The sequence below is a fragment of the Ammospiza caudacuta genome, chromosome 1 (genome assembly GCF_027887145.1).
Source record: "Ammospiza caudacuta isolate bAmmCau1 chromosome 1, bAmmCau1.pri, whole genome shotgun sequence".
Classification (NCBI taxonomy): Eukaryota; Metazoa; Chordata; class Aves; order Passeriformes; family Passerellidae; genus Ammospiza; species Ammospiza caudacuta.
Window position 1 is genome coordinate 112,872,909 of NC_080593.1, and position 18,806 is coordinate 112,891,714.

Below are 18,806 nucleotides of genomic sequence, written 5' to 3' on the forward strand. Positions count from 1 at the left end.
AAGAAACAAAGTGTGAATCAAAGCATATGAACCAAAGACAAAGAAATTCCAGAACGGCCAGCAAAATAGCTGGAGATGCTTCCCACAAGTTTGAGACATAAATTTAATTTAGGTCTTGCCCTTTTGCTTCAAAAGCCAATGAATTATGATTTATTTTTTAGGCAGGGAGTACTTTTAACTACTGAGATGAGGAGTATCTCTTGTGTTTTCTCCGTGCTAATTGAGAATGTGACAGAGCATTTGCAAACATGGAATTAGGGCTAGCTGGATGGGATCTTTAGTGTGCCAGCAGAAAGATGAACACATACGTGCGTAAATTCCTATTTCCAAGAAACTTCTTCTAGTGAAAAATGAAATAAAATTGCAGACTAGGGGCATCCTAGCCAAACATTTTTGAATTCAGGAATGTCTCCATCTGAAATTCTGATGCGTGTTATCAGTATTCTTATGTAAAAGCACTTCATCACTGAATCAGAGAAAAGACGAAGCATGCAGGAACAGATGTGATTTTGAAGAATGGAATATTGACTAGCAGAAAAAAAGGTCTATGCTTTTTTTGTCTTGCTCCTAGGATGTTTAATAGTTCTTTTTTTAATGGCTATTCACTTACTGAACTAAATTTTATAAGTACTAAATTTTTATGAGTGAACAACATGAGTGCTCATAATTTTTTTGAAGTAATGATGGAAAAGCAATAGAAGATAATCTCCTTATGTTTAACTGCTCGAGGAATGTAAAGGTATTTACCTGCTGCTAGTGTATCACCTGCCTGGTCCTCCCAGAAGATCAAGAACATCAGCTTGTTACCTGCAGCTGCCTTTGCCAAGAGGATTTACCCTTCACATGCAAAATCACCAAGTTGTAATAAGTGAGGAAGGGACAATGATTTGGTTTGTTTTGCAGATTTATTATTAAATAATCTCCTATGTGAACTAATTCAGAGGTACCTTAAAAAATAGTATTTACTCTCTGTAGCTACAGTATTAAGTGCTTAAATTAATATTACTTAATTTGTGTGAAGGAGGAATGGAAATGCGCTTTTTTTATTAGTTAGAATCCGAACTGTGGTTCAGAAGGAACACGAGGAAATATATTCCATCTGTGGTTAAGGAGCTGTCCTTCCTTATAACTCAATCCTGCTGCTATTTGTCTGTTGTGTCCTCCTCTCTGTTCAGAACAAATTGTCACACATAGCAAGATGATGATTTTATACTAACTTGTGATTTTTGCTTTTATTATTATTTACTTCTTGGATGATTCTCCTGAAAGAGAGCTTTTAATGTGTTAGTAATTCTCAAGGGACAGATGTAAAAATTCTTTCTCTGAAGCTGTCCTAATGGTATCTATGCAGAGGAGGTGCCCAAATGTATGCAGTTACTAGGCAAAACAACAACATCAGTGCAAGAGGCAGCATATGCTGAATTAAGGCATGACTGAGACATCTGAACTGTGGATTTTTCCAGTCACTATTTAAAATTACCTCATTTGCTCTAAGAGTGTGAGCATGGGCAGAAAGCCAGGTTCAGTGTGGCTGATGGTTTCAAAGTTATAATTCAACCAAAGACAAAATACTGGGAGTTTTGTTGTGTTACCTTCTGCCACAGACATGCAGCTCTGAGAATAAAATGCTACATGTCTTTCCAGGCATTATAATATTTGATTTTCAATTAAATGTTTTAGGCACTAATTTTTGATCAGAGGACTGATTAAGAAGAGGAACAAAAACATTTAAAATTGATTAAGGTGTTTAATCTTAGATATTTTAAAATGTTAGAATCTGAAAATTTGCAAGTTCCTTGCACTGGTAAATATGAAATATGCTTTGATATGATATTTTTTATACCTGTCTGGGGCAGAAAACTTTCACTGTCATTGCAGATTCATATATGTCTTACTTAGGAGTTATCTGCTTCCTTAACTTTATGTATTTCTTAATATTTAGGGATATTTGTTCAACTGAAAGAAAAACCTCCACTTTGCAGCCTGGTTATGCTTTGGAATCTAATAACAGTACCTAGAAAATGTGCCTACAGAGGAATAATATTAGTAGGAGAAATGTTCTTTCCTCATTGTTTTTAAGACAAAAATTATCTAAGTCTTATTAAAAACCATCAAATTATTTTTTTATGTATACCATATATATAGTATAATTTTTTAGGAAATATATTTTCAAATACCATGTACAGTCCAAGAAAATTATGATAAAGCATGAGGGTTGACTGAAGTAGAGCAAAGAGTCCAGAGAGTCAACCTCAGAAAGTTAATTTAAGGTAGGGATTTTAAGGTTTGTATCTGAAGTAAGGAATACCAAAAAATTCTAGTAAAGCTTTGACTCATTATCCTGTAATAATTAAACTGTAATAATTTCTGTCAGTTTTATGAGTCATTTTAATATGAAGATGTTTAGTCTTTTCTTCTACTAAAAAAAATTAACAATTGTATTCCAAATTTATGTATTTTTTTTCCTAATCACAGACAAAACACAGTGTTCCCATAGATCAAAGGGAAATGCTGTTGTTTGTGACTGACTCCACACTGCAAAATGTGGCTCATGGGATTCCAAAAGTTGTTGCTGTGTCAGTCACTGCGTCCTGTGTTCTCAGCATGGAAATCATGGAAGCCCTCAGTGCTGGTTCACAACTTGTCTTCTTCAAGGATGCTCTCTGGGGAAATGGTGAGCTTTGCATGTGGTTTGGAAGCAGTTGGGGTCCCACAGAAACAGCACCCTTATCTCTGACACCTCAATATGTGACCTCCAGAGAGGTCACTGTCATTACCAGATGAAGATGAGACTTTGCAAGTTTGGGATGAGAAATTTGAAAAGGGTTGTAATTTAAACTTTTGTAAGATTTCTTTTTCTGTATTTTTGGCTTGATTTGGAAAGTGAATGGGAAATTCAGTGATGTTGTTGTATGCCCACCAGTATTGCTGTCAGTCTTCTCTGATGACTGTTGAATCTGGTGACCAGTGAAAATCAAATTTGTGAGCTGACAGAAGGCTCAAATATATTAGGAAATCTGCATGTCCCTAGATAGAGATATTTTACAAGCTCTCCTAAACCATCTTAGCTGTGAGCTTTGCTCCCATACAGATCATGAAATTATGGTTGTTCCCTTTACTCTCATTTCTACTCACTCTTTTTTGAGGTTCAAGTTTGGTTCTGTATGGTGATGGCAGGGCTGGCTCACATCTCACACCTTCAGTCACTTCCAGGGTGTAAGTGAACTGGAAGTACAAAGCTGTGCAAAAGGCTGTGTGTCCTGAAGCAAAAATCTCTGCTCTGGAGAATGAAGCATGGCATGCACCTACTCTGTAATCTCTGAAGCAAAGTAGGACCACCTGAAGGGGTGCCCAAGCTTATTACCAAGGAAAAGCCTGAAACCTGTTTGCCAGGAGTGAGATGAGATGCAGTCAGGGTGGCATCAGACTCTCTTCTGGCATGTTCAGATATTTAAATTTCTTCTTCAAATTCAGATTTCTTTTTCTCCCTGGAAGTCGCGAAGTGTCATGAGAGCGCGGTGCGTGTATCGCTGAAAGCAAAATATTTTGTCATTGAGAAAACCTGATGGAGTCTATTCATCTGTTTGGTAGCTGGCAGAGGTTGTTGTCTTTATTGGCCGTGACAATTAACGTGGTCACCTTTTTCCTTGTTACTGTACTGAGCTGAAATGTCTTTTTTGGCAGGTAGGATTATTTGTGTTGAACGTACTGTTCTCCTGTTACAAAAGCCTCTTTTGTGCTCGGCTGCCGGTGCTGACCTCAGTGAGCTGACTGGCCCTGTCAGACTCGATGAGCTGGATTCTACAACCCAGGCCAGCTCCATTTGTGCTCTCAGAGGTTTGTATGGCCTTGCTGAAATGAATGCTGTTAATTATTTGTGCTTACTGTAATCTTTTGTGTCTTTATATTGATTTCTTGCACAAACAGCGTGAAGGGATAAAAAAAGCATGGCATTGCTGTGGGTCATTAGAATATTTAAGATTTTATGCTTCATTATGGGCTCTGTTTGCCTTTTGCTGGCCAAGTTCTGCTCCCACTCACTCATATCCCAGAATAAATGTTTAATGTACAATCTGTTTCATTATATTCCTTCCTTCACTGTCTTCTTTCAGGAGCCTTCTGTTCACACCAGCCTTGTTGATGTTGGCAACAATGAATTATACCAATATTTTTTAGGCAGATGGGTAAGACATGTTACCCAGATCTTGAGTGGTAGGGGTTAGTGACTGATTTCCCTGGAGCTTTGCTGCAGTAGGACAATTTATTATTTTACCATAGTAATTTAGCATAATGTGGCCAGTATTTGCTCACCAGCCACTTTGGATCATAGCTTTGTCTGAGATTTGGTTTGACCATATCTTGGTCTTACCACTAACCATGCAGAAGCATATCTTACTACAGATTTTCTAGTGTTTCCAAATCATGCAGAAACTTTCTCTACTGTGTATTTTATAAAGCTTTGTCCAGACAGCTTCTTAAACCTCCCAGCTGTGCAGTGCCTATGAGAAAAAGTCCTTAAAAGCCCAACAAGTCTTCAAGGCTATTTCCTTCCTTAATTTAACTTGTATTATTCCAGTAACCCTTGTAGAAAATACCTTCAGGTATTCACCAGAGCATTTGAAATTAACTTTAAAATTACAACAAATAATGGTTTTCAAATTAATTCTTCAGTTATAGTAAAATAGACTGAGAAGGCAGTTTGGAACCAAGCAAAGCCTTTACTAAACATACCTGCTGCTATGGTAGAGCCACAGCTTAGCAATGCTTCTGTGATTAATTACTGAGCACCTGGTAGTGACAAATGTTGAACAGTGCATAATGAAAACCAAGCACAACCAGAGGCACTTCACTCAAAGCCATGGTTGTTATGTACATCTTGCATTGATGCAGCTACTTGAAAGATATTTCTGTCTCTGAGTGTGAAATGCTTTTTGCCTTTTTTTCCACCTCTCCAGTAGTTAAGAGCTGTCACTTCTCTGCTGTTAATTTTGTGATTATGAGAAGTGCCTGTTTTCCTTTTTCTTGTTGACAGTGTTCATAGGAGGATAAAGGAAACATCTCTCTGTCCTTTCTTTTACCAGCAGAGCAAAGAAAGAACACCTTTGTGATCTGTTGTGTAAACAAGTGCTTACTTTACACAAATGGAGATGTCATGCTTTGCCTGTCCTGTATTACAGATAGAAGAATGACAAAAGGAGAAATTAATCCTACAACCTTGTCTTGTTTAATCTGGAATTTGTGCAGGATAGCTGTTATCAGTAGGTCCCCACACCTGAATACCAACACAGAATATAAAATATCTTCTTTATACTTATGCTCCAGCAATATATAGATGAAAACTCTCACTTTTGTGTGTACTGAAGTATTTTAATAGCATTCAAGAGATTCAACATTCACTGTTTTGGGTTTCAGTTAGTTAGTCCCTACATCTTTCTGCTGAACTAATGAAACTAATAGCATTGACCCTACTTTGTTGGTGGAGAATATACTTTTGGTGGAACAATGCATGGAGGGAGATGTATCATCTCTAAAATTCAGTCACTGTCTCTTATCTCCTAAGTCAGAGAGTTGTTCGTCTGGCTTTCAATGAGAAACAGTTCTTGCCTCATTCATTCTTTTTCTTTGCTCGTCCTCTCATTTCTTTTGGTTACCTATGTGTGCTGCACACTGGCATCCTCCCACCTAGCAAAGAGGCTGAAAAGGCTTTGTCTACCCCTTCCTGAAGGAGTGTGCCTTCCTGCTCCTTTGGAAGGAACATCTGAAGTTCTGCCAGTCCAACCTCCTGCTTAAAGCTGGGCCCTGACCAACCTGGTACAGCTCTGGACTGGATGTTCGTCAGAGGTTCCTTCCCCATCAAAACAGAAAATGTTCCAGTCCAAGCAGATGCAATGAGTTTGTCAGAAATTCTTGTTTCAGGGAGGTCCAGTCATACCAGCTCTGGGATAATGGACTGTGTTGCTCTTCAACAGATCAGTAAAAATCTGTGGTTGCCTTTCTAATGAAAACTTTATTCTTCATTGCAAGATGAATCTGTGGTTTTCACCTGTGATCTTAGGGTTAATAGTTTATTTCTTATCACTATGCATTACAAGGTAATTTGTAACTTCTTTTTGCTGTATAGTAGCAGTCAGGATGACTTAAATGTTGGCAATTCTTACGGCACAGAACTGTTTTGCCTCTTAATCATGCTTTGAGTAAATTCTACTTAGTCTATACCACATGTGATATGTGGGAATATTATTTGATTAATGCTATTTGCCTAGTATGTGACTCACCAACAGTGATTGAATTTTGACCTTGGATATTTTCATATTTAAGCCCTTACTCAGGTGTGTGGGGTTTTTTCAGTTTTCCACTTAATAGTGGGACTAAAATGGGGTCAGTCAGTTTACCTAAGTTTCCTTTTTTGATTGAATTTTTGCTTTTCCTGTCATTAATCAGGATAACTGATTGGGGGAAAGAAATCAAAAGCAACACCTCCATGTTCTAATTGTTTCAACCAAAGTGTTCCTTTGCATCCCACATGGCAGACCTTTTCCAGACATTGTCCCTTGGACAGTTTCATCCAAGAGATTGACAATGTCACTCTCTTCTTAATGGTGCCAACCACAACCCTTAAAAATAGACTAGAGATAAAAATCGAATTTTGGCCATGTGCATTTTCATTTGAAAGAAGGATCTTGGGAAAATATCCAAAAGGTTTGTGTGTGTCAAGCAAAATCTAGCATCTTGAAAAAGATGTGCAGTAGTTCAGCATCCTAAACTTGAGAAATCGCTTTATAGAGTGCACAAGACTGTCACTAGATTAGTACACCTGTTGCTGCTTTGAGTTGGTCTGACTTCAGTGATGTCTGCTGGTTTTCTCAAGGGAACTCTACATTATCATCAAAATAATCTTCTCCACTAGACATAATCTCATCACTATGATCCTGATTGATTTTCTTCAAATGTACTTGCACTGGCATCTTGCAGTTGGAATATGGCACACAACTGGGAGAAAATGAAAAGGCTTAGAGAGAAGGGGGATCTGTTTTGGTCTTAAATTTTTTCAGTGAAGAAGGAAACATACTCAGCAAGCTAATTGGTAGCTTTTTGGCGAACAAGAATGATAAAATGATAGAATCATTTAGGTTGAAAGGGATCTTGAAGATCATCCAGTCAAAACATTAACCAAAATCAAAACCAGCACTGCCAAGTCCATCACTAAACCACGTCCCCAAGTGCCACATCTGCATGTCGTATAAATACCTCCAGGGCTGGGGACTCCACCACTTTTCTGGCAGCTGTTCAAATGCTTGACCACCCTTTCAGTGAAGAAAGTCTTCCTAATATCCAATGTAAACCTCTCTTGGCATAACGTTAGGCCATTTCCTCTCATGTTGTCACTTGTATCCTGAGAGAAGAGATCAACCCCTGCCTGGTTACAAACTCTTTCCAGGCAGCTGTAGAGAACAAGAAGGTTCCCCCTGAGCCTCCTTTTCTCCAGGCTGAAGAACTCCATCTCCTCCTCCTCATCAGCTCCACTGCCCTTCTGTGGGCCACTCCAGCACCTCAGTGTCTTTCTCGTAGTGAGGGGCCCAGAACTGGACTTGAGGTGCAGCCTCAGCAGTGCAGCAATGATCCCTTCCTTAGTCCTGTTGGACACTATTGCTGATCCAGACCAGGATGCCCCTGGCCTTCCTGGCCATCTGGGCACACACCAGCTCATGTCCAGCTGGCTGTTGACCACCATCCCCAGTTCCTTTTCCTCTGCCACTCTTCCCCCAGCCTGTGGCACTGCCTGGGGTTGTTGTGACCCAGGCACAGGACCTGGCATTTGGCCTTGTTGAACCTCACACTCACACCATTGGCCTCAGCCCATTGATCCAGCCTGTCCAGATCCCCATGCTGAGCCTCCCTGCCCTCCAGCAGATCAACTCCCACCCAACTTGCTGTCATCTGCAAACGCACTCAGGGTAGACTTGATCCAGATTATTGATTAGAATATTAAACAGGACTGGCCCCAGTACTGAGCCTTAGGGAGCACCACTGGTGACCAGCCAGTCAAGTGGATCCAGTCATGTTAAATCCACCAAGTGGCTTTAACTCCATTCAGCATTCACATCATTCAAAGAGAAACATACCCATGGAAACTCCCACTTTATGATGAACACTGGAGAATCAAAATTATTCCTCTAAGAGTCCATGTGGCTAAATAGAATATCTTATTCTGTCAGAGAAAGGCCTGATGTTTTGTTGGACACTTAGAAACTGGGTCATAAATGTTGTATTTGGGAAGCAACTTTTCAGATCTTCAGACTCACTGTCCTTTGAATTCCCAAAGAAAATTACAGTTTTATTGTTTAGGTATGGCTCCCTCCTTGTCCCAGGAGAACCAGAAAAGCAAGGGATTAACACCCTGTCTTACAGTCCAGACACTGTAAATGCTCCATAGTCTCCAAGGCTTTCTTCTATTGAATGTGGTATAGAACTGTGAGATTCTTGCTCAACAGAGGCTGGATTTTTAAGTCTGTAGTTCTGTTGTACTAGTGAGCTTTTATTTCAGTGCAATTTCATTCTTACAGGTGAATATTTTTCTCTATAAATAATGCTCATAATTTCAGCATATTGTTACCATAAAATATAATACACTCTTTATTGGCTTCTCATAAAATTTTGAATATATTTTTTCTTGCCAAAACTAGCGAGGCCCTTTTTATTAGTCCAAAGTGTCTTTGGCATTCCCTTCTTACGCACACACTTAAGACTGTGAGCCAGATCTAATCTCTGTTAAATCTGTATAAATGAAGAATAACTCCATTGTTAGTGGAATTTAATCTGCATCGTTGTTTTCAGAAGGGATTGGGGCTTCTTATTGGTTTGTATTTTCTAAATACCAATATCAAGCTATTCGATCTGATTATTTTTGTAGCTGTTTATTGCCAAGAAAACATCAGAGGGCCAGAAAGAAAGCAATCAAGCAAAAGCAAATCAGAAAAGCAGTAAAATCCAAACCAAAAGAACCAAGCCTGTTTGGAGAGTTAATTGTCAATTATCTACTTTCTGATATTTTTAGGACGTAACACTCTGCTGTACTTTCATCCCTTGTTGGAGGGACAAAGGAGAAAGGGAGTGAGACTGTTGCTGATTCTTGCTCTGACAAGTCTGAAGCTGTGGGTCAGAAAGGTTCAAACCTGCTGTGAAGCCAAGAGTGGCTGTGTTTGCTGCCTTAACGTTAGCATTTTGTAAGAATTCCATGTTCTGCAGGTACCGTTGTTGGAGTTAATGAGAGCACTGCTTTCTCCTGGCCTACATGCAACAGATGTGGCAATGGAAAGTTGGAAGTGTGTCCCCAGGACAGGTGAGAGTCAGCATGCTCCAGAGCACTCCAGGTGTTTTGTAGATGTAGCCATAACAGCAATGGGTGATGCAATGATTCCTGCAGGCACAGGCTGCACTTTGCTCCTTCCTAGAGCTAAGACATAGTATTTTTATTGCTGATGAACTGATAAAACCTGCAAGGTTACATTAATATATGGAGAAAGATACAAGTAGATATGAAATTGTTTGATTTTGCAGTTATTACTTGGTTTTTAAACCAATTTTGCTTATAAAGGTTTCATAGCCCACTGCATTGTAATACTGCTTTTAATAAATATGCCCATAAACCACAGGTCTGATTTTAAGTTCCTTTAGAAGCAGGTACATGTGTTTGTGTGTCTTGCCTTGTTAATCTGTGTATCCTCAATTCACCTCATTTTTATACTGGACTGTGATCTCTGCTACAATTTATCTAAATATTAAAGAGTTGCTTTTCAGACCTATTAAATTAGTCACCTTTCTAAAAAAGATGTTGAATAATTCTGGCAGTATGCTTGTCCTGAATGTGAGGACTGATCCTACAGGACCTGTTGCCACCTGAAATGCTGAACTTGTGTCACACTGACTGACATAATTTAATTTTGGAAAGACTCCCCTGCAGTTGCCTAGCCAGCTTGTGCTTGCAGTGTGTGAGATTCCTGGTGGAATAAAAGCCCAGGGGATAAGAGCAGACAGAATGTGGAAGGGAGGGAGGGAGGGAGGGAGGGAGGGAGGGAGGGAGGGAGGGAGGGAGGGAGGGAGGGAGGGAGGGAGGGAGGGAGGCAGGAAGGAAGGAAGGAAGGAAGGAAGGAAGGAAGGAAGGAAGGAAGGAAGGAAGGAAGGAAGGAAGGAAGGAAGGAAGGAAGGAAGGAAGGAAGGAAGGAAGGAAGGAAGGAAGGAAGGAAGGAAGGAAGGAAATCTGAAAAATCTTATAAAAATTGTAAGAAGTTGTGTTGTTCTTATTGAAATAGATATTTTCCTAAATATGAGAAGATTTGTCATTTGTGCTTTGTTGTACCAAAAAAGGCTGAAAATCAAAACCAGGTGTCCTCTGTTATACTGTCATGTTAAAAATAAGGATGTGTCTGTGTTCACATGGTAGTGTAGTCCAATTAAAAAAGTATCTCACCTGTGAAGGACACTTTTGCTTCATTTGGAGAACAAATGAAGTATCAATATTTGTTTAAGAAGTGCTTCCAACAAGTGCTTATAGCTGAGCTTAACTCTGTGCATGACTTAAGAGTGCACTGAAAACATTGAACGTTTGCTGAACGAGGGCCTAAGTCAATAATTCACTTCAGCCAAATCTATACTACAGATTTTCTTTTGCCATAACTTTTAGGAGGTTATGAGATTAATATTTGCTTAGGCGGGGTGACTATAAATAGCAGCCTCTCTTCATGCTGCCAGAAATTATAAAAGGAAGATCCTTTTGCCAGAAGAGTTTAGGTCCTCCAGGAGAGTTACTGCCAACAGAAGAGTTCTATTTTCTATTATCAATTGAATCTCTACCAGGCTTTGCTACTAAAATCTACCAGCAAAGTATTTTAGGGAATAGACTAATTGGGGTTCTATTTCTTTTTATTTATGACTGATAGCTTGTTTGTTTCTCTATGTTTTTCCATCATTATTTTGTGTGTTTCAGAGAGTTGCTATATTGCAACCAATGCTCTGAAGTTGTCACAACACCAGTTCTGAAAATGCAGCTGGAAGTCTTCTTGAGCTGTCCATCCCGATCTCAAAGTACAGTAAAAGTGAAGGTATGGCTTGAAATAAGGGCTGGTGTGTCAGGTGCAGTGCGACCAGATGTGCAGACACATAGGTATCCTAAGCCACACTTCTATGAACAGCTCTGTCAGAAGACAAATTTAAATATGTAAGACTATCCCATAATTTAATCTAATACTAAAATTTGTGTTTCATTAGGCAGTTCCCAGGTCTTGCTCAAATAATGCAGTCATTGAGTTCACCCTGAGGTTTGCAAATGGCTCTATGGCCCAGATGAAGGGATTTGTTAGGCTGGGCCTTTGGAAACCTCGGTCTACACAGTCTAAAAGAAATGTGTATTTTAGACTTCCATTCTGAACATCTTTGTGTCACCTCTCCTCTGCTTTCTTGGCCAGAGAAATGAAACTGTTTGATATTAAAAGAATAAATCTTTGTTCTATGTGACTGCAAACAGAATGTTTTTGCACACTTAAGATTTTTGCCATGAACAAAACTTGTGAATTTTCTCATTCCAGCTGTTGCAAAAGACAATCTCCTCTCTCCTGATGTCCTCTGCCAGTGAGGATGGGGTAGGTATAATGAATGCTGACCAAAGGAAGTTAAACTACAGAACTTAATGCAAAGGCAGAGTACCAATGTCAGGTATGGCAGGTCAGCCATGACTTGTGGTGGCAGGGTCTTGAAAATCTCCAGTGGTGGAGATTCTGACTTTCCAGGCAGTTCACTCCAGAACTGCACTAGGAGTGGTAGGAGATTTCACTACAAGTGAAATGATTTTTTTCCCCATGTCCAGGCTGTGACTTGAGTGGGCTGTGCCCACTTTGGCAGTCCCTCCTTCCAGCTGCTGATGCCCTGCCATCTCATCAGACTCACACCCTCCTTTTCAGAAGGGGATGCAGCAGATGGGCTGTGTGGCTTCAGCTCAGCTGTGGATGTGCAGAGCAGCTTGCAAACAGCACTCACAGCTGCCACCGGCAGTGCTGGGCTTGACTCCATTCTCTGGCTGAGGATCCAAAGACAGCAAAGATACCCCCCAAGCATCCCACCTTTTGGGTCTGGTCTTCCAAATCCTGTAAAACACAGCCACTTTGTACCAGCACAACACTGAGAGTACTGGCTGGTGGAAATAGGAGAAGAATTTGCAAAATGCATGCAAGATATTACTTGATAATTGTATGAATGAAGCACACATGAGCCACGGAGATCCATGGGCTAAAGTACAGTTTATGTAATCACCAAGTATTTACTCCTTTAATCTGAGCTATCAGAAGAACCCTGACACTTGGCACAGTGACCCAGATTTACCGTGGGTGAGGGAGGCACCCAGGTAGGTGCCTGGCTGGCATTGGCTGCTGGATGCTCTGCAGCCTTCACAAAGTCATTAAGTCCAATTAGGATTCCAAGATTTTCCCTCTCCCTTGCACGTGAACGGGAGCAAAGGTCGGTTTGTTGTCTTGTTTAATCATCCCAGTTAAATATCTTCAGTTAGGTGATATGCACTGGGGTCAGTTTGCTTTCCCTGTCTTACAAGTTTTCCAGCATTTTCCTATTACATGCTCCATGCTTTCAGTAGGATTTGTGGGTAATATTTAAAGTGGAAAGTTATTCTGAAATAATAAATTACTTTTCTTATACTGGTGGTGGGTGTATATTTCATTTAAACAAAGAGATTTCCAAAATGTATTTGCTCCTTTAATAGAGTTAAGTCTTGCTGAGTTTTGCAGGATGTGCCTGGTTTGGTTACAGACTGGCAAAACATAGTTCTTTTTTGAGTTATTAGAATTCAAACAACCTCTTTTTCATGTTTCAGTGTACATTCAGCCAGTATTTAAAAGTCTGGCAACTCAGATTTGTTTTCTTCCCCAGATGAAACACAGGGATAAAGATTAGTCAAAAGAAATACCACTTGAGGTGGCATTTTTTTGCCAGTGCTGCTAAAGTTTCTAAGGGTGCAGCTTTGTAATCAATTCTTTTGGCAGGGAGGTTGGTTTTAGCTGTCACTGGCCCTGGCTACCTGTTCTTCTCCTGGTGGCAGCTCTTGTCCTGCACCAGGAGAGTTGTTTGTGCAGCTGCACTGCAAACTGGACTGCAGAACCGGTCTGGGGGAAAAATAATCCAGGAAAAAAAATAAAAAAGGATTGTTTATACCTTGAACCAGGCAACACCATGGGTATCACATACCTGTACAGAAGCACAGTGCAGATAAAGGAGAGGCACAGTTGTTGTAGGCAAGGCCTGTTAGGGTCAGAAATGGGTGTGAACCTGAGATGATACCCTCTCAAGTGAAATATCAGCTGTGAGTGTTACCAGTTCTTGTGTTAACGTGCTGCTGCTCTTGGTGCAGCCATGCCAGCCTTGCATCCCTCTCCTCCACGCAGGGCACAGCCTCTGCAAATTCACTCAGGCACAACTCCTGGGTGAAATTGGTTGGATCATTAAACACGAGGGACTGTGTTGGTGCTGCTGGTGGTAATGCATGAACAGCAAAAAGTTAAAAGGGGGAAGAGGAAGGAGAGTAAGAAGAGTTACAAAATGTTTTTTTTTTTTCCTTTAGTGGGTAAGTTAGCTCAGCTAATCAATATATGTAGACATTGCCAGCAGGCATGAAGTCCTGCAGGTCTCAGAAAGGAAGGTTAAGGGAGCATGTGTAGGTTATGCTTAGCAAAACTGAGTTCAAAGTCGCAGTAACTTTTTTCTTTTTGAAACAGCTCATTTTTAAAGCCTGGTAGGGCAGCAACTGAGACAGGAGTGTGATCTAATTACTGAAAGTGTAATATATTCATTCTTTCCATTAGTTCTAATGCACTTTCCGAGTCCTTTAAAAAAATTGTCTGTTGGAAGAGGATCCTGCATGCTGCATCTTCCCAGCTGAATGCTGCCTAGAACAGAACGTCCAGCACTGTTTGTTTTACTCACCATGCTTTTATTCCTGCAGACTTACGAGGTGCAGAGCGTGCTGGGAAAGGAGGTGGGGTTATTGAGCTGCTACGTCCTCTCCATAACCAGCCACCCCAACTGTGTTGTGCTGGAGGAAATTGTTCTTCTGGAAGCTGCAGCAGCAAGACAGAGTTGAACTCTAGTCAGCTATTATGGTATCTGTGGACTTTGTAATGTGATTATCTGTTAACTAGTGCCACAGATAATGTATAATGCAAGGGTGATAAGCATTAAGGTAGTTTATTAAAACTGTGATTTATAAAGCACATTGTGCTAACACTGGAAAAAAAAACCTATATATCGTTCAACTTTCTGAACTCTTTATTTTCTGATCAGTGCAGAATCTAAGAATACAGTTCTTTGTCGTGTTTGCTGTTATGTAATGTAAAACATCTTTTTCTGTAAGTTTTGAATGGTTGTGGTTTATTTTTAATAATACTGTATTTATTATGTGTCACTGGAAAAAATTTTACTGATATTTTTGAAATAAATACCTTGCTATGGCATTTGGTTTAAGCTGTTTTATCAGTGTATCCCAGACCTGCTGCAGAACGCTGCGTGGTTTGTTAATTCTGAGTTAACACTTTGCAATAGTTGTTATAAAGACAGAGATTTGAACACATATGAAGTTAATGTTTTACAGCTAATTGGTCTCTTAGCAGAGAAGTTGTGTGTTATCTGTAGCTTCCCACAAAGCAGGTGTTTCACTGCAGCTTCTTTTATGGGCAAGCAGCAAACTGCGTTGTAGGCCACACACCCAGGCTGGGGAGGCTACAGATCAGATAAATGCCAGAATCTCCCTCCGTGTGCATTGCAAGAATTAATATAAGAATTAGACACTGTGTGATTTTTTTACTCACTCTTTCACAGTGTTTAAAAGCCCTTTACAGCTTAGAGGAGGTTTTAGTGCAGGTCTCGTGTGTGATTAACCAGCAGAGAAGGAGCGGCAAACTTGCCACACTGGTAATTTCTGCGGCTTAGGCCAATAGTGAAAAGGACATCACAATTACTAAAGGAATGACCCAGCTTTTGAATTCCCCTTTTTTCACCACCTCCTCCAAGCATTTCAGCCTCTTACCTGCCTCCCTGTAAGGAAAAAGGAGATGGCAGCCCATTCCTGTGTAGAGGTCTGTATGTGAGACTGGGACTGCCCCTTCAAAACCATTTAAGACCTGAATCTGAGAAAACTGGAGGTGCTTGTTGAGCCAGGCCATTTTCCTGCCAGTGCCCCCGAGATGCTGTAGATGCTCTAACACTGCACTACTGAAATTCAGACAAGTTGCCCGACCTTCTGTGATCTGTTCACTCTCTCAGCGATGAGCAGCGGCATTGCCTTGCTGCTCTGTCACTAGCAGGGATCAGGGAAAGTCTTTGTGACCACTGGCTCCGTGATGAGCAGCAGTTGCCCACTCTCACTTTCACTAGCCAGGATCAGTGAAAGTGCCCAACTCCTGCTGAAGCCTGAGGGTGCATGGACATCTCTGAGACTCACTGCAGAGGTGAGCTCTGGTCCCTGCTATGGAACATGGTAGTGTAGGTGCAACTCTGCATTATCTAGAATGGAAACCCCTTGGAAGTTTTTTTAACGGGAATTTTAACTAGTGGTATTCTTTTAATGATGTTCTTCTAGTCCTATGCACTTTTTTTTTTTTTTTTTTTTTTTTTTAAGATATAGAGTACGGTATTTCTGGCAGAGTCCTGCTCACAGAGCAGTCTCCCTTGACGTGCAGCTGCTCGGTGCCCCCAGCGCACGGCAAGCCCTGACTCAGCACTCGGGCTTAGTGATGCGCTCCGGGGGGAGCCGGCCCCGCAGGCACCGCGCCGAGCGAGGAGGGGTCTCACGGCTGTTCCCACCCCTGCATCGCTCTCTGGATGCTTTGGGAAGTAACGCAGCGCCCCTCGCTTGCCCTCAGCTCCCCTTCTCGGCCCCTGGGACCCCCTCTCCGTGTTCCCGCCCGCGTTCAGCCCCCTCCCGGCCAGCACAGCTTTCCCCGCCGCCAGCCCCTTGTGTCACGACACAGAGCAAACGAGAGCAGGGTGGATTTAAAATGCTTTTCTTTATTCTTAGAAATGCTGTAAAAATTGATATAAAAGGTTGAGCATGCTCAGTCTTTTTTTTTTTTTTTCCATCCTACTGTCTAAAATACATGGGATTTTGAATCACTTTAACAGATGTACCATAGCTGCATCGGTATGAGTAAAATGTAGAAAAGACGAAAACTACCATTACAAAAATAATTTAAGGGGAGAGAAGAAAAAAAAAATAATATATTTAGCTTTTTTTCCCTTTTTCGCAAGTTTCGTCGTGAAAGACCCAGGCATCGCTCCACGTCGCTGCCGCATCCCGAGCGCGGCCGCGGGCCGGCAGGTCCCGCCGCGGCTCCGCGCCTCCTGCCGCGCCCGGGCGGCCCGGCACGGCACGGCCCGGCCCGGCCCTCTGAGGTATTTATCCACCGTCTCCCGGAGTCCGTCTCTCCGTCCCGCTCCCCCCCGGTTACCGGCAGTCGGTGCCCGAGCCGGGCTGCAGGAAAGAAGCGCTGGGCAGCTGCTTGAAGAAGTGCCGGAGGCTGGTCAAGTCCCGGGTGAGCTGCTCGATCTTCTTGTGCAGCTTCTCGTTCTCAGCGGAAAGCTCCAGCAGCTTCTGCTGCATCTCCTGGTTGCGCCGCTTCGCCTTGTCGCGGCTCTTGCGCACGGCGATGTTGTTGCGCTCCCGGCGCTGCCGGTACTCGGGGCTAAACCTGTCCACGCACTTCTTGCCGCCGCGCTCCTTGCCCCCGCCGGCGGCGGCGGCAGCAATGGGCTGCGGGACGCCCTGCGCCGGCCCGGGCACGGCGGCGGCGCCGGGGCCCGGCGAGCGGGTGCTGCAGCTGGACGGGGAGCTGCTGCCCGGCGGCTCGGGGGACGTGGGCGGCGTGGGCTGCCCGCTCAGGTTCATGATGGTCTGCGCGCAGGTGGCGATCTGCGAGGGCAGCAGCGAGGAGGAGAGGTCGCTGTCGCTCCAGTCCGGCTCCTGCTTCAGAGCGCCGCGGGAGGAGAAGGAGGAGGAGGAAGAGGAGGAGGAGGAGGAGGAGGCGGTGCGGGGCTCGGAGCCCAGCAGGGTGGTCATGGCAGGGCCGAGGTCCTTGGCGGGGTCGCGGCCGGCGCCGCCGCCCGGTGGCAAGTACTCGCCGTACTCCCCGCCCCGCTCGGGCTTGTGGTTGCTGTTGAAGAGGTCGGCGAAGAGCTCGTCGTTGCAGAGCTCCAGGTTGGGCACGGCGGACATGGAGTCAATGTAGGAGCTGAAGTCGATGGCGCTCTCGTCCTCGTACATGGCCGGGGCGGCGGCGCTCAGCTCCGCCAGGTTGGTGCCGCTGCCGCCCAGGCCTCCGCCCGTCTCCTCGCCGCTCATCCCGCAGCCGCCGCGGGCGCCCGGCTTGCAGGCGGGACCCGGCCCGCCGCCGCTGCCCACCTTGGCGTCGTAGAAGTTGGCGGGCTCCAGGCACCAGTTCTTATAGCATGCCGGGGAGTCCAGGCTGTAGAGAGCGGCGGCGCTCATGGGCGAGCGGGACGCGGCGCCGCACGGCCGCGGCGCGGGGACTCCGGGACGCGGGCACCAAACGCGGCTCCTCCGCCACGGGCGCAGCTCCAGCCTCTGGCACGGGCAGGTGGGAGCGGGGCTGCTCCTGCTGCTGCCGCTGCCGGCTCTGCTCACACCGCTGCCGCTGCTGCTCGGTGGCACCGGCGCTGCCGCTGCTGCCCCGCCGCCGCCTCCCCGAGGGGGCCGATCCGGGTTCGGGTCACGCCGTGAGCGGCGGTAGGAGGCGGGGATGGGACAAGGCGTCTCAGGACCTGGGAGTGAAACGCCCGCTCGGTCCCTTCTTATACGGCGCGGGCCCCGCCTCCTGCCCCAATGACGGGGAGCGATGTTCCCGGCACCCCCGGGGACCCGGGGGCGGGAGCGGGTGGGGTGCGCGGCCGCGGAGGCCGGGCTGCCGCCGCAGCGAGCTGCCACCTCCCGGCCGAGGGTGGCCGCGGTCCGAGCTGCCCCCGCCACGGGCACGGGACGGTGCGGGCGCCTTTCGGCCGCCTGCCGCCCTCCCCGCACCGTCCCGTCCCGTCCGCGGGAGCGCTGCCCCGACGCCGGTGCCAGCACCCCATTCTCCCGGCTGAGCGTTGGTTTTCCCTTTCCCCGCGGGCCGGCGGAAAAGCTGCCTGAAAAAGCCGATTTTACCCCAGCAGCACCACGCTGCATCCCCCACGCGCTTCCCGGCGGCACCGGGATGGAGCGATACCGGAGGATGCTGCCGGCCCCACGCGTGTCCGTGCGCATCACCCGAGCGCCCTCCCGAGGCTCAGCTCCCTCCGCTGGAGCGCGGGCAGCTTCCCCCGAGCAGGATGCAAATCCCCGCTCCGGGGAGAGGAGGGACACTCGGGCTTCTTCTGGCGGGACCCTCTGGTGGGACAGGGGTCTCTGAGGCGTCTTTAGCTGCCTCACGCTGTCTGCATGAACTTATGCCTCTTAAAACCTTACATAAAGTTATTGTGCATGTTGCTGTCCCCTGCCCCCCCCTTGCATCCTACAAACTACTACTATTAAATTGGCAAGTACCAGAAAACTGAAAATACTTGCAGCTAAAAGATAAGTTTTCTAGTTACATAATAGTTTCTAAAACCCTGGTTCTACCCCCAGTGCTAATAATAACTGAATTGTTAAAGAAACACGCAACAAAACGCCCTTAAATTTACTTCTAAATTTTTTTTTAAAATTATTATTTATTTATTTAACTTCCAGAAGACCCTTCTATATTTAAGACAGGACTGTC

The 18,806-nt window shown here is 44.4% G+C and overlaps 2 protein-coding genes across 2 annotated transcripts in view; one reads left to right on the top strand and one right to left on the bottom strand.

Moving 5' to 3' along the window:
- Nucleotides 1–14,449, top strand: part of SPIDR (scaffold protein involved in DNA repair) — a 193,305-nt gene extending 178,856 nt beyond the window's left edge. The window contains exons 15-20 of the mRNA XM_058805939.1: nt 2,476–2,674; nt 3,685–3,837; nt 9,247–9,340; nt 10,985–11,099; nt 11,583–11,636; nt 14,003–14,449. Coding sequence (XP_058661922.1) covers nt 2,476–2,674; nt 3,685–3,837; nt 9,247–9,340; nt 10,985–11,099; nt 11,583–11,636; nt 14,003–14,140 — 753 coding nt within the window. The 3' untranslated portion in view covers nt 14,141–14,449. The remainder of the gene's footprint in view (nt 1–2,475; nt 2,675–3,684; nt 3,838–9,246; nt 9,341–10,984; nt 11,100–11,582; nt 11,637–14,002) is intronic.
- A 1,593-nt stretch (nt 14,450–16,042) lies between these two features.
- Nucleotides 16,043–17,817, bottom strand: CEBPD (CCAAT enhancer binding protein delta). The gene has a single exon (XM_058807709.1). It carries the CDS (start codon nt 17,537–17,539, stop codon nt 16,499–16,501), a length of 1,041 nt encoding a protein of 346 aa, XP_058663692.1. The 5' UTR covers nt 17,540–17,817; the 3' UTR covers nt 16,043–16,498.
- Between the last annotated feature and the right edge of the window lie 989 nt (nt 17,818–18,806).